Below are 15,170 nucleotides of genomic sequence, written 5' to 3'. Positions count from 1 at the left end.
TACGCTGCGATGTTTAGAAGAAAATCTCTTTCTCCCGGTGAACATTCCCAAGTGAAAGTTGAAAGAAGTAATTCCCTAGTTGATTTAACTTTGATGTATGAATAAAACACAGTCTCAGAAATGACCCACCTGAGTTGAATATACATCACCGCATTGCGTCCTGGGCTATTGATAATACTAAAGTTAAGCCATCAACTGAATCATGTCTGTGTTGTTCAGATAGGTGGGTAGAAATAGATAACATGTCTGCGTTGTTCAGATAGGAGGGCAGAAATAGATAACATGTCTGTTGTTCAGATAGGAGGGTAGAAATAGATAACATGTCTGGCTCAACAGGATCCATCGAACGCATTCTCTTAGAGCAGGTGCTGATGTAGCCTTAAAAAACAAAGGAATGCTACATATCATGTTTCAAATATTTTGTATGGTTTACATCAAAAATCTAATTGCTGTATATTGATAATTAACAAGATTAAAAACGTTTAGTGGTCTCTGTGTTTCATTGTTTTTATAATATACAGTAGTAACCAGTGGCTGGTATGTATTCCTTAACAATGCCAATGACTTCTAAGTGTTGATCCTCAACCTTTCAAATTAAAGCTGGCTGTGAAACTGGTAAATGTAAGCGTTTTAGCTTGTGCCATTTTCAGTGTAAAGATATCAAAGAAATTGGCTCAAAGCTGGAGCCAAGAAAGTACATTTTTCATGGTGAAATAAAAAATTGGATGGAATTTATTTGGTGATGAGCAACGCATTGTATATCTTAAAATGGCAGCGGCTATGTCCACAATCTGAATGTTACTCTAAGTGACATTTTTATACTGAAAGTTAAAGAAATTTTATTGGGAATTGGATGATACTCTAAAACCAGCTAAATATCCTTTAGCACATTTCTACCAGAATATATTTATTAAGACTATATGAAGTTTATGAATAACTGATATTTAAATATTTGATTATATAGTAGACCCTGATGTGATACAGCCATCTGAAATGTTTTTATAATATATAGTAGACCCAAATATTGAAGTGATGCATCCATCTGAAATGTCATTGTATCAGATGGAAATGATACCACAGGATATTTAGGTTGCTATTTGATGTGTTATTTTATTATGAATACAGCAAACATGATGGTACTCTGTTGTGTACTGCGCAGCTAATGTGGTACGGTAGCTTTAATTGGATGACAGATGCACACGCTGACGTTGCTGCTTGTGTTTTCAGCTGATCTTCTTCAGATCGGGTTCGGGTTAAGTGAATCTTCTGCATCGCACTCGAACTCGAACTCGAAAATATTTCTGGGTTCTACAAATTTAAATGAACTCCAAACCGATGTGGTTGACCCGATCTAGATGGGGATGTATTTCAGGTTAGGGTCATCACATATCGATTATAAAAAACATATATAATATAGTGTAAGATACCATCAGATTTTTCTGATTGAGAAGTGCTCTGCACTCCTGTGGAGTGGATATCGTTCAGCCCCCTACAGAATATTCTGTATAGCGATGAAGCAGAGGTGTACACACACACACACACACCTGTGTTTCATAACACAAATATGTTTATTACATACAGATAAAGTTCCATGTTTAATGAGTGTATTACATAGCACAGGGAAGGAAGCGGGGTGATAATCTTACAGCAGTCTTTACAAGAGGCCTCTTCGTACATCAGGATACCAAGCAGCAAGTGTACAGGCCTCTGGGACACAACAAACAAGGTGGTTTACACACATAAAATAGCGGAGCGATAGAGCCGGCCAGCGCTCCCCTGGCCTTGCTGCTGGTCACAGCGGGGCAGCACGGACTGAGACTGCCAGCGTTCCCCTTGCTGCTGGTCACAGCGGGGCAGCACGGACTGAGACTGCCAGCGTTACCCTTGCTGCTGGGCACAGCAGGGCAGCATGGACTGAGACTGCCAGCGTTCCCCTTGCTGCTGGTCACAGCGGGACAGCACGGACTGAGACAGCCAGCGTTCCCCTTGCTGCTGGTCACAGCGGGACAGCACGGACTGAGACAGCCAGCGTTCCCCTTGCTGCTGGGCACAGCGGGGCAGCACGGACTGAGACTGCCAGCGTTACCCTTGCTGCTGGTCACAGCGGGACAGCACGGACTGAGACAGCCAGCGTTCCCCTTGCTGCTGGGCACAGCGGGGCAGCACGGACTGAGACTGCCAGCGTTACCCTTGCTGCTGGGCACAGCGGGGCAGCACGGACTGAGACTGCCAGCGTTACCCTTGCTGCTGGGAACAGCGGGGCAGCACGGACTGAGACTGCCAGCGTTACCCTTGCTGCTGGGCACAGCGGGGCAGCACGGACTGAGACTGCCAGTGTTACCCTTGCTGCTGGTCACAGCGGGGCAGCACGGACTGAGACTGCCAGCGTTACCCTTGCTGCTGGGAACAGCGGGGCAGCACGGACTGAGACTGCCAGCGTTCCCCTTGCTGCTGGTCACAGCGGGACAGCACGTAGCTGATCTGCAGTTTGTAACAGACTGTGTGAGGGGTAATGAGTTATTGTAGTGTATCTGGGGTCTGGATTCTAACTAGTGCAGTAAAGAAAACCTTGCCCTCAACTCAATGAATGTTGTACCAGCCAAGGGACCGGAGCAACATCACTACAGCTTGCTAATTAAGAAATGCCATGATGCAATCAGCTGTTGAAATCCCAGGAAGCCATACAAATCCTGATTCCATTAAACAGTCCTTGCAGTTTCGGCTCATTCTAGGAGCCCTCAATGCTTTTCCCAGAGATGATGCAAAGGGTTCTGAAGTGATTTTCTGCCAACACACTATATATTTTTTTACCATTAGTAAGTATACAGAGTCCCATTGTGGACCCATGCCAAGACTGCTGCTCTCTTTGACGGGTGCAGATATTCTCTGTCTGAGCTGCAGCTCCTATTGGCTAGATGTCTGGAAGCAAGTCATCCTGAGCTCTGGATCAAGAATCTTACACAGCATGGAGGCTGTCCTGCCCTACAGGGCCAGTGCAGTCTTCTCATCCATTAAACACTCAATACTGCTGGATTTAGAAGTACTAAAAGAAAATTATGTTGAGAGAGACAGTTGAGTTGTTTGTCATTGGAGTTTCAGTATTTATGTTTTCCTATCTTCACTTCTGAACCCTGTGCTCTCTCCTACTCTTTTGAATTGTGGTTTCCTGTCATTTCCTATATTTGGTTTGCTTGACTATTGTTTTGAGGTTTGGTATCGACTCAGTTGTTAATACTCTTTAAAAACAATAAATAAATACTTTAAAATAATAATACAATATATACAGTTGTTAGGATTGTGGCTGGCTTTGGCTGCTGTGTTGTCTTTCAAAGGTACCCCCTGGTACAGCTAACAAAATAATCCAGTCAATCTTACATTTAAATTACCATCAATTTGTATGGATTTTCGGGTAAGGTGTTTTTTATTTTCTCAGGAATTAATAATAAATAAAAAAAACAATTTTGTACATTTTCAGTCCTGCACTTAAACGCAGAGACATTGAAAACACTAAAGGGGGACATGTATCAAGATTGACCGATGCAGCACCAAATTGTCAGTGTAAAGTAGCGCTCTGCCATGGCACAAATTTTACCTCATCCTGAATGTATTAACTGGCCCAAAATTAATGAGGCACGGTGTAAGCTGACACATTTAAATGCTTAAATGCGCTGTTCCGGTGCTCAAAATGGCCTACCGATAGCAAAGATTAACAGACTAATCTGAAAAATAGCGCCTCCCCTCCAAATGGGCTACCTCAATTGAACAATAGGTAGGCCATTTGGAGTGATAGAAATGACAGTTAAAAATGGGCTAACCTGTGTTTGAAATAAAATGCACAGGTTTTCACCCACTAAAACCCAGGTAGCTCATCTGAAGAAGCCGAAATGCCCCGTGTTGACTAACAGTCTTGACTTTACATTATTATTATACGACGGATAATACCAAATATACATAATGAAAAGGACAACTTAATGAACCAAGTTTATTATACGACAAACACAAACAATTATACATAATGAAATAGCCGGTATCGAGCTATAATTTCATTCTCAGGGAGATCAAAAATGGTAATGGGGACCCTAAATACTCTCCCTCTGTTCCTGGGTTGTTCAGGAAGGTTAGGAGCCTGCATCCTCCATCATAAGAAATACGCTATGACTGCTGCCATAATGCTCTTTCCTATCAGCTGCTTTCTGACTTTTTCTTTGCGCCCTTTTAGGGCCGGTGCAGCTGTTCTGCAGCTTCATAAATCTCATTTTAATATCACAACAATTTACAAATGAGCTCCACCTACAATTTGTCCATGCATATAATTAGGGCTTGACAAGCCTTAAAATGCATGGCTAATGAGCGGCGGAGCGCATTGCATGGCGCAGCGCATTTTGGCGGTGCTAACACGGCAGTAACTTGCCAGAAGTGTCATGATACATACGGGGCAATTGTAAGGCTGGCGAATACTCTGCGCTCTGGCCTTAATGCTGTTGCAATCGCTTGATACATGACCCTCTAAGGGCTGGTTTCACAGACTGATTAGCAGTAATCTCGGATTATCGAATGTTACTTTAGGTAAAGTAATCCAAGATCAGTGCTAATCAGGGTCTGTGAAACCAGCCTAAAGTCATTCACCCCGTGGCCTTTCTTGCAAGTACTATAAAATGTACAAAATGATTCTGAGACCTAGAAAGCAAAGCATATACTGGAATTATATGGTCAGCTTTCTAACCGTTTTTGACACTCCACAGTTAATTTGGTAGAGACAGCTCTACGAAGCAGCCTCGAAACTGGACCATTCCACCAACAAAAGAGACATTCGGAGCCAGCAGGCACCCAGCATCACAAATCCCGCCAGGATTCAATAAAGTGGACAGATTTCTTTGCATCTTTCCAGCAGATTTCACAGCTAAGTGATAATAGATTCAATGGCAAACGTTTCGACAGGAAACCTCTCTCAATGTTGTTTGTCATTGCATTTATTAAGTTCCTCTTAACTTCATTAGCTTATTTACAAGGTGCGTGGCGAGCCCCTGTAGACCAGAAGCATGGGGGAGCTGGATGCTGGAGGGGCGGGGGGGAGACGACACAGGGAGGTTCCAGTGGGAGCAGGTTACTGTTGTTTCTCAGTGGATAGGATGCAGGGTGCTGTTTTGGGGGAGGGGGTGCAGTTCTGTCTGTCTGCCTGTCCTCACTCCGGCACATAGGACACCTGCCAGACGATGATGTGGCTGCGCTCTGCCTTGGACAAGGTGGATTTGACCTGCGGAGCCTCGCTGGAGCCCTCCTCTGTCTCATCATCCTCGCCATCGCCTAGGACAGAGGCACACATTCAATAGCATCCTGTTAAAGCTGGATTGAGGCCCGGGTCCAGGTGAATTGCTAGTTACACTAGCTAGTCAAAAGAGCGGGACTCATATATTTAAGTACTTGTAGCTAGCAAAATAGTTCCACACATTTTCCGCAGCATGCACATCTATTCATTACATTCACCGGCGTAGATTTAGCTAGGGACGGTAGGGACATGTCCCTACCAATGTCAAGGGACCGTTGAATTGTCCCTACCAATAATTTTGATAAATCTGAAACGTCTTTTGTCAAGTCATTTTATCTGCTCCACAAAGGGTTAACTCTCTCTAGCCCCCCGCCCCCCCTCGTTACTCCTCCCTCCTCCAAAACAAACAAACCAAAAAACATTACATTGAAGTGCGAAAGTGCACAAGGACTCGGGAGTGAAAGGTAAATCTCCGGGTTTAAAATAAAAAACAAATTCTAGTCAGTCATTCTTAAACGGTGTATATTGTGCCACAATTTTCACATTTATTTTAAAAAATAAGAATAAATATAATCATTTTAATTCGATGTTTGTGTTTGTTGGTTAATGCGTTGTCACATTATTTCAATCCTCCTCCTTCCTCCCTTTGTAACTAACTTACTCCTTGCTTGATATTTTTGTATCGTGTGTGTAAAAAGCGAACACGAACATATGTATTTGATTGAATGGACAGTGTGACTATCCAAGCGGCTAAATAAACGCTCTATATTATATAGGCAGTAATAAAATATATATATTAAAAAGTCAAATTAAACGGGGGCGGGGGACGACGACGACGACAGATATACAAATAGATTTCAGTGGGGCGTGAGTAAAAATAGGTTGAGAACCGCTGGCTGGACTCTGGAAAGACGCTCATCTGAAGCTGCCGCTTGCCGGTCAGTCTGATAGGAGTGTGAGCCACTGACTGAATGAAAGCCAGGTGCTGGGGCTGAAGGTATTGTCAGCTCGTCAGCAACATAGTTTGAGAGAATAAACCTACCGACCTACCTACCTACCTATTACGTTAGCGACCCATTGCTAGCTGCTAACCCAACGTCCTTGGTGGCTAGCTAGCTTGTTTCACAGCTAAATCATTATGTGTGTGTGTGTGTGTGAGTGTGAGTGAGAGAGAGAGAGAGAGAGAGAGAGAGAGAGAGAGAGAGAGAGAGAGAGTGTGAGTGTGAGTTTGCGTGAGCATGTTTTGATATCGTCATCCAACTAACGTTAGCTAATCATTTCAATTTGGCTTTAGGTGACTAAAGCATAATAGCAACCAAAAAAAGAAAGATGGACATAAGGAAGTTTTTTTTACAAAAAGTCAAAGTGTAAGTAGGAAGATGTTATTAAAGTAATAAACACAATTGATAATGATTCTCATAGCAAATGTAACAATAATTTACTAATGAAGTTAGCAGTCATACTTTCTCTCTAAACAGCATGCATCAATTTATCATTTTATCAGGTGAATGAAGCAGTGCAACCTGGTAAAAGCAGTACAGATGCAGGTGGAGCAACAGGGTCGCAGGTGAGGTCTGTAATGGCTTAGTGATAATAAAAGTGAAAGTGTTAGACTCAGTTTTGAGATATATTATTGTTTGAGGCACATTGTGATATAATAGTAGGCTAATGCTGTATAGTAATACTCAGCAAATAAAGTTAGCATAGCCATATATTTTCTCTCTATATGGCATGCATCAGTTTATTATTTTATCAGGTGAATGAAGCAATGCACCCAGGTTCGAGCAGCAGCACAGACACAGGAGTGGCAGGCAGAGCACATAAGTGTGCATGTGCTCATGCTTGTAGCGCCAGGGGTATTGGTAGCTTACAGTAAGGCTGGGATAGGTTATAATTCAGGTTATTAGTAATTCTATAGCAGGGATGTCAAACCAGCTTCCAGGAGGGACACTTTATCATAGTGTTTTAAGTGTATACCAGCCAACTTCATGTCAATCAAATTGTCCTCGATTCATGTCCAGCATTCATTTCAAGCCACCAGAAGTTATCATTTAACAGCTGTCTCCTAAAAAATTTCTTCCCGGGGGGGCATGCCCCCGAACCCCACTAGCGACCATGACTCCGCCCCCCTACAAAATTGTGTCCCCACCAATGTTCAAACCAAACCTACGCCCTTGATTACATTGGTCTTAAATAATGGGATTATTTTGTTGGCTACATTTACTTCTCTAGCAAATGTGCTTAGTACTTATCAAGGGTAAACCTGCTATACGCTGCAGCCTGTGGACTGAGAGACTCCCAAGTTCCTGAAAGAAAGGTGAAATACATTAACATGAAATCAGAGTGTCTGTGCTGTGCTGCGCTACTCACCAATGCGGAAGTCAATGTAGCCCTCTCCTCCACTCAGTACCAGGACGTTGTGCAAGCGCTGGGAGTCAGCTTCAGGGGGTGCTGTGGAGCCAGGGGCCTCTGTTGGGCTGTCGAGAACACTTCCATTCAAGGTGGCCAGCACGTTGCCTGCATTTTGAAATTCCACAATAATAAATGAAGACCAACTCAAATATTTTTTCCACAAGCCTAAACATCCCTTATAAACGTTTGCCACAATAATAATGGATCACTGCAGTTCTCAAAACATCATGTTGGGTCTTAACCCTTCCACTACGGCGCCGCTACAAATCCTTCATATATGAACGATGATGTAATCGTGACTTTAGACGCCCATTTTAAGCCTTTTTAAACAACCATCGGTTGCTTACCAAATGACTGACATCTCCAAAAGACTTCAACAGCCAATCAGGGATGGTTTATATACTTTCGAAATGAAAGTAAAGTTAGATAGTGTGGACAGGATGGTCGGTGGTGATGTCAGACCAGGAAGAGACAGACACAAGTACTGCAGGGCTGAGCTGCAACTGTGCTTGTATTTAATTATAAATAAAATATTCAAACAAAACACTTTACAAAACAAAACTGCACGGTGGCCAAAACAAACAGACAATAATCTTTTAACAAGTACTGTGCTGGTGTAAAACCTACAATTGTTTTTTCTTTTAACTTACACTTACATTCCTCCTCTGAACAACCCAACCCTGGTCAGCAAAAGATGCTGGTTTTTATATCATGGTCGAAGGATTAACTGGCAATCAATTACCTAGTTTATCCCTCGACCACATTCTACACAGGCCTTATCATACGCATGGTCGACAGTCAATTTGTCAATAACTCATCAGTTGCCGCCCATGCATTCTCATGAGATGTTGTTTGGCAGAGACGAAACGCAAACCTTGTACCGGCCAACCTACACTGAAATAAACACACTAAAACACATCTAAATGACAACACAGGGGCAGGGGTACCATGTCACAGATAGACAGAAAGCTAGACGAGTGAGTTTTAGTTGTTAGTTTTACCAGAAATCATAATAAATTGTCCAAAATGTTCATAAACCCAAAAATAAATTAACAAAACATTAACTGTAGTGAAATATTCATTTGATAAACTTCAGGGAAGACTCTCCAATCAAAATGCATTTCACTAAAGCCCCAAGCCAATAGAGATACCTTTTATTATGAGGGGCAGCATTTCAGTATCTTAGGTTTCGATTACTGTATACCATGATTTTAAAGCTCAGCATTACCGGACAGCATACTAAATTGCTTTACATAACCAAGAATTCTTACTGACCTGAAATAACTTTTTTACGGAAGATGCTGGGAATCTTTTTCACATTGCGCACCCGTAAAACAACTTGGTGTAAAATGAAAACCAGACACGGTATTTATAAAATTCTTTCTGATCCTAGTTCCCAAGGGTTGTGGCTACCACTGATCATTTTTCAGTTTTTAGGTACCAGATCACTAAATTACACTTATGAGGATATTTCTAAAGAAAAATGAATTTGAGTACATTTTGAAACTTATTTTTTACATTCAAACTGGTAATCGTAGGGTATATTTTACCATAGAGTGAAAACGTTATTCTCTAATAATCTTCAGACTCAGCTTGATACAACAAGCCGAAAGTTAAGTTATGTCAGTCAGACCTCAAACAGGTAAAATCTTCACCGTAGCAGAAGGGTTAAAGCATCCCTGTGATTCTGCCTCAACAACATGACTAGATAACCCCATTCCATACCCTCACCACTGTGTAAAGACATGTCTCTTTCCCTCTGTCCTAAATCTAGCTTGGATGAATTTCCAACTGTGTCCTCTGGTCCTGGTTTCTGTGCTGTGTTTAAAGTATTGGTTAGGATTAACTTTGTCAACTCCTTTTAAGATTTTAAAGACTTCAATCATGCCCCCCCTAATTCTTTTTTGTTCTAAGCTAAACAGAGTCAGTTTGTCCTTCCTGTCTCCATAGCTCTTTCCTTTAAGCCCTGGGATTGGTCTGGGTGCTCTTCAGTAGTCTCTCTCTGGTGTTGTACCTGGCACTGACACGAAGAACTTGACAGCGTCCCTGTGCCCGTGGAAGCAGAGCTGCGCCTGGGCCATGGAGCAGTAGGGGATGAAGCTCCCGGCCGTGCGCTCCGTGCTGTCATGGGCATACACGTGGATCACTCCTCCCGACCGGCCGCCCTCCGAGGAGGAAGGAGATGTCTTATTGGCTGCAAAAAGAAGACACTTAGGGGTAGGTGTAGTAAGATGGACCAGTCACACTTAGCAAAGTATACATTTTGTCGTATGTACTAAGAGAAAATATGTTAATGAAAAGAGCTGCAATATACTAATTTAAATATTTGTTGCGTCTTCTTAGCAAGATCTCTACTGTGAGAGTCGAGCGTCACTGTTGAAATAAATAGTTGAGCTGAGTTGTGGTTTGCTGCAGCAGACGGTGCCCGAAGGATAACATCTATACATGGAAGGGTGTAAGAATCAAAATAACATTGTTTTTGTTAGGAAGTGTCGGGTTTAATAAAATACAATACAATTTGCACACACATACATTTATAGTGGTCAATGTAAATGTATAAATCACTGCGCTGAAATAACACTAATGTGTTTTGGGTAGGCTGCACATTACATTATTAACAAATATATAAATCTGTATAGTACGCCTATACAGTATACAGTAAAGCAGTAAAATCAAATGAACACCTAGCGCACTCCCTTTTTACTTTTTTGGTAACACAAAATAAATCATGCTGCTGTTTTCAAGGCTTGTAAGTACACCCTGCTTTTAGGGAAAAATAGATATTTGGCTGTTCACCTCAAAAATGCATTGAGCACAACTGGCAACGCACAAGAAAAAGCGGACTGGGAAATCCCAGCAACAATTGCGACTGTTTAAAACATGCTTACAAAAGTTCTTAACAAATTGATTGCAAACTGATTGCAATTGTCGGCAGCTTTAGTACATCTCATTATAATATCTGTGAACCCTCATCTGCACTATCTCCACCTCCATGTTTGTGAATTTATGCAGGAACGCCCATAATTACATATTCATCTAAGGGTGAAACGCAAAGAAAAACTGCTGCCGCAAAGCATTCCCTAAAAAGTTGCAAATAGCATTGCACTTGTCTAGTAAATTTCTTTCAAGACTTCCGACTCGTTGCAAATGGTTTATGAAAGGCGCAACGCTTTAGTAAACCTACCCCTTAGTTCAGTAAATCTTACTGTGTTAACTTTCACTATACAGGTCTCAAATGCACAGTAAACTTGTATTTATATTTGAAACCATGATATCTGCTACTCTTGGTTAAAGAACTGTATGCTGCAAGCTATGTTTTTAGACAATGTTGCCTGGAGGGTGAAATTGACTTCAGCCCTTCGATGGCTTCTTTCCTGTTTTTAACCAACTAGCAGCTTCCCCTATTGACTGACCAGTAACATGTCCACTAGACACTGCTGAGGTGAAGTGACATAGGAAGTGTAATGGATTTCCTGAGACTAATGCATGGAAACTGCGAACATTTCTTAAGTACAGTAGGACCTCAGAGATACGAACACCAAACTTACGCACTGACCGGTCAACCGCACATCTCATTTGAAATCAGAAGTACGCAATCAGGCAGCAGCAGTGACAAAAAAGCCAACATCAATTTAACAAAATGGCAAGCAGTGGGAAGCGTAAACGTGTCACACTTTCAAATGACACAAAACTCGAGATATTACAAAAACTCGACAATGGCATTAGCCTCAGCAACATAGCCTTCGAATACGGTACAGGGAAATCAACTGTCACCCACATTAGGAAAAACCAGGAAAAAATCATAAGAGAGAGGCCAAAGACAACGAGCAGTAAAAAGCAGGTGTATTGTAAGCAAAGCTGCTGCTGATGATTTTGATAAGGCAATGCATATGTGGTTTACACAAAAGAAATCAAAAGGCACTCCTATAAGCGGTGTGATGCTTACGGAAAAGGCAGTTACTCTACCGAGAGATGCATCCAGACAAAAGTGAGGAACATTTTAAAGTAAGTACAGGGTGGCTGTCAGTTCAAAAATCGACATGGAATACGTCACTTGGGGATGCAAGACGAGTCTCTGTCAGCTGACTCGAATGCCTTTAGTGAATATTTTTCAAAGAATTTCAAATGCAGCAAAGATCGGGTCACGCTAATAGCTATTGCTAACGCAAGTGGGGATTTCCGTCTCCCGTTGGTGTTCATTCACAAAAGTAAAAAACCTTGGTGCTTTGCTGACATAGAAAAGCTAGCGACAGGAAAATGGAAGCATTCTGTGTTTGTTTTTGCCACCAAACTTCACAAGCTTTATCCAACCGATGGACCAAAGCGTTCTGGAAAACATGAAACGTCGGTACAAGCGAAACCTCTTACGCCAGTTATTACTCAATGCAGTTTTAATCTTACACCGATTTTTGTAAACAGCTGACCATCAATGATGCTGTCTACATGTGTGCCGAGTCCTGGAGTGAGACTGGTACGGAGTCTTTGAGGCGGTCGTGCATTCACTTTGGCCGTCAGATGGAAAGATGGAAATAAATCACCTACATTTTTCTGAAGAACGACAGCTTTTGGACATCACCACAGAGGAACAGAAGGAATCGGTAAACGCGGATATGAGAATGGACCCCCAATTCTAAGCGACCCTGAGATAACTGAATTGGTGTGAGAAATGGCACAGCCGGACAGTGACACAGACAGTGACGAGGAGCAGGGGGAGAACACCAAGAAGATCCTGCATACGCAAGCAGAAGAGTGCTTCACTACCTGTCTTCAATGGCTTGAACAACAGCCTGAAGCCACACTGATGAACCTAATGATGCTTCAAGAGCTGCACACCTTGGCAGAAAAAAAGCTTGTTAGCAACCTAAAGCAGAGTACTATTAAACATTGTTTCAACTCTGCATAGTTTATCCTGTAGTAGGCTACTTATACAAGAAAGTGTTTTTTTTGTATTTATTTTTTTATGTAAATTATAAAGTATAATAGGCTAGTCTGCAACATTTTTTTTTTTTTTAGTAAGGACATCTTAAAAAATATATTTGTTTTTTTTTCACACTATTATTTGGACATTTAAAATTGGTGGGCTTTTGTGTTGACATTTTTTTTTTCAAGGATAACAGAACATTAAAAAAGAAGCAATAGAGAAATGACTTAAAATTATAATATACAGCAGTGTGTTAAACATAAACTACTACCCGGTATATAAAAATAAAGGGGAAGTTAATTTATTTATTTATTGATTGATGAGGTAAGGATGCTGGTTCAGTGCTTGTTTCGTTTAAATTAAGATGGTTAAAAGCAGCACTTTTCTTCTGCATAGTAAAGCTGTATTAAGTCAATGTTCAGCTGTAAACATTTGAAAGAATAACCATAACAGTTTTTATCAGAGTTACGAACATTTCAGAGTTACGGTCAACCTCCATTCTTGAGGTGTTCGTATCTCTAAGGTCCTACTTTAGTTTATGTTTTAAAATGTGCTTCTTTCAAAACTGCACCTCTGAGACCTATGTAGCTAATGGAAGTGCAAAACAGGTACAATTTCTGGAGTTATTTTATCAGCTACAATCACTTCAGCAAAGCTCTACAATAACTTTATTGACCTCATTTGTTTAACTTTTGCATTGAAGACTGACTAATATAGTAAAGAATTTGCTGAAGATTCAGACTATTCTCCATTCAGTCACTGTTTGCAGGGTCATGAGATTCCTAATTAAAACACAGAGTTTCCTGCTAATGCACCACATGTGATAATACATACATACATACATACATACATACATAGGTTAGGGCTGTATTTTTTTCACAGTAAAAAATATCTTATTTTACTGCATTTTAAAAATAGGTATTTCAAGATATTTCACAAACAGAAATAATTATGTTGTCACATTCAAAATGTTTCTCTAGAGTTATTATAGAAGAATTGTGTCTAAATATTGAAATGCTAAATTGTAGAATAATTAGTGAATCCTGTATACACCCTTAACCATGATGAATCCTGTGTACACCCTTAACCATGATGAATCCTGTAAACAACCTTAACCATTATGAATCCTGTGTACACCCTTAACCATGATGAATCCTGTATACACCCTTAACCATGATGAATCCTGTGTACACCCTTAACCATGATGAATCCTGTGTACACCCTTAACCATGATGAATCCTGTGTACACCCTTAACCATGATGAATCCTGTAAACACCCTTAACCATGGTGAATCCTGTATACACCCTTAACCATGGTGAATCCTGTATACACCCTTAACCATGAGGAATCCTGTATACACCCTTAACCATGAGGAATCCTGTATACACCCTTAACCATGATGAATCCTGTATACACCCTTAACCATGAGGAATCCTGTATACACCCTTAACCATGAGGAATCCTGTGTACACCCTTAACCATGATGAATCCTGTGTACACCCTTAACCATGATGAATCCTGTGTACACCCTTAACCATGATGAATCCTGTAAACACCCTTAACCATGGTGAATCCTGTATACACCCTTACATGGTGAATCCTGTATACACCCTTAACCATGATGAATCCTGTATACACCCTTAACCATGATGAATCCTGTATACACCCTTAACCATGATGAATCCTGTAAACACCCTTAACCATGGTGAATCCTGTATACACCCTTAACCATGGTGAATCCCGTATACACCCTTAACCATGATGAATCCTGTATACACCCTTAACCATGATGAATCCTGTATACACCCTTAACCATGATGAATTCTGTAAACACCCTTAACCATGATGAATCCTGTATACACCCTTAACCATGAGGAATCCTGTATACACCCTTAACCATGGTGAATCCTGTATACACCCTTAACCATGAGGAATCCTGTAAACACCCTTAACCATGATGAATCCTGTAAACACCCTTAACCATGGTGAATCCTGTATACACCCTTAACCATGAGGAATCCTGTATACACCCTTAACCATGAGGAATCCTGTATACACCCTTAACCATGATGAATCCTGTGTACACCCTTAGCCCTTTAGTCCCCAATGTTTCAATATAAGAAAAAACAAAAATTCTATGCATAAAACTCAGACCCATATACAAATGTTCATATTCAGGAAACAAACAATTTACTGGCCAAGGGCATAACACAAGCACAACCAAAGAGAAATCAACTTAAAATAAAAACACATATTATACAAGATTTAAAGAATATTCAAAGCAGAACTTCAATAAGCAGACAATGAGGGTTTTTTTCTGCCATTCACAGAATTATTATATTTTTAAAGGTGTTTGACACAAACAAGCTTATATTTTGGAAGTCCGGGGCCTATTGTATTAGTAACTGCTGACATTAGTCGATTCAATTCTACTAAACTTAATAACTACAATAGCATCACGTCTCTTGATCATAATTTAATAAATGAAGGAATCGACTGTTGTATTCATGTTTTTAGAGAAACTACACCTTCTGTTAAAATGAGGCCCAGGTTATAACATTCACATCACT

General features: G+C 40.9%; 1 protein-coding gene across 9 annotated transcripts in view; it reads right to left on the bottom strand.

The window, feature by feature from the left end:
• Positions 1 to 1,549: 1,549 nt before the first annotated feature.
• Positions 1,550 to 15,170, bottom strand: part of LOC117417980 (C-Jun-amino-terminal kinase-interacting protein 3-like) — a 119,799-nt gene continuing 106,178 nt past the window's right edge. For all 9 annotated transcript variants that reach the window (XM_059035659.1, XM_059035665.1, XM_059035662.1 and 6 more), the window contains 3 exons: positions 9,693 to 9,872; positions 7,637 to 7,783; positions 1,550 to 5,304 (listed from right to left, as the gene is read on the bottom strand). In XM_059035659.1, coding sequence (XP_058891642.1) covers positions 5,183 to 5,304; positions 7,637 to 7,783; positions 9,693 to 9,872 — 449 coding nt within the window. In that variant the 3' untranslated portion in view covers positions 1,550 to 5,182. The remainder of the gene's footprint in view (positions 5,305 to 7,636; positions 7,784 to 9,692; positions 9,873 to 15,170) is intronic.

The sequence above is a fragment of the Acipenser ruthenus genome, chromosome 13 (genome assembly GCF_902713425.1).
Source record: "Acipenser ruthenus chromosome 13, fAciRut3.2 maternal haplotype, whole genome shotgun sequence".
NCBI classification, from domain to species: Eukaryota; Metazoa; Chordata; class Actinopteri; order Acipenseriformes; family Acipenseridae; genus Acipenser; species Acipenser ruthenus.
Note: the sequence above shows the minus strand (reverse complement) of the source record. Positions and strands in the feature narration are given on the sequence as shown.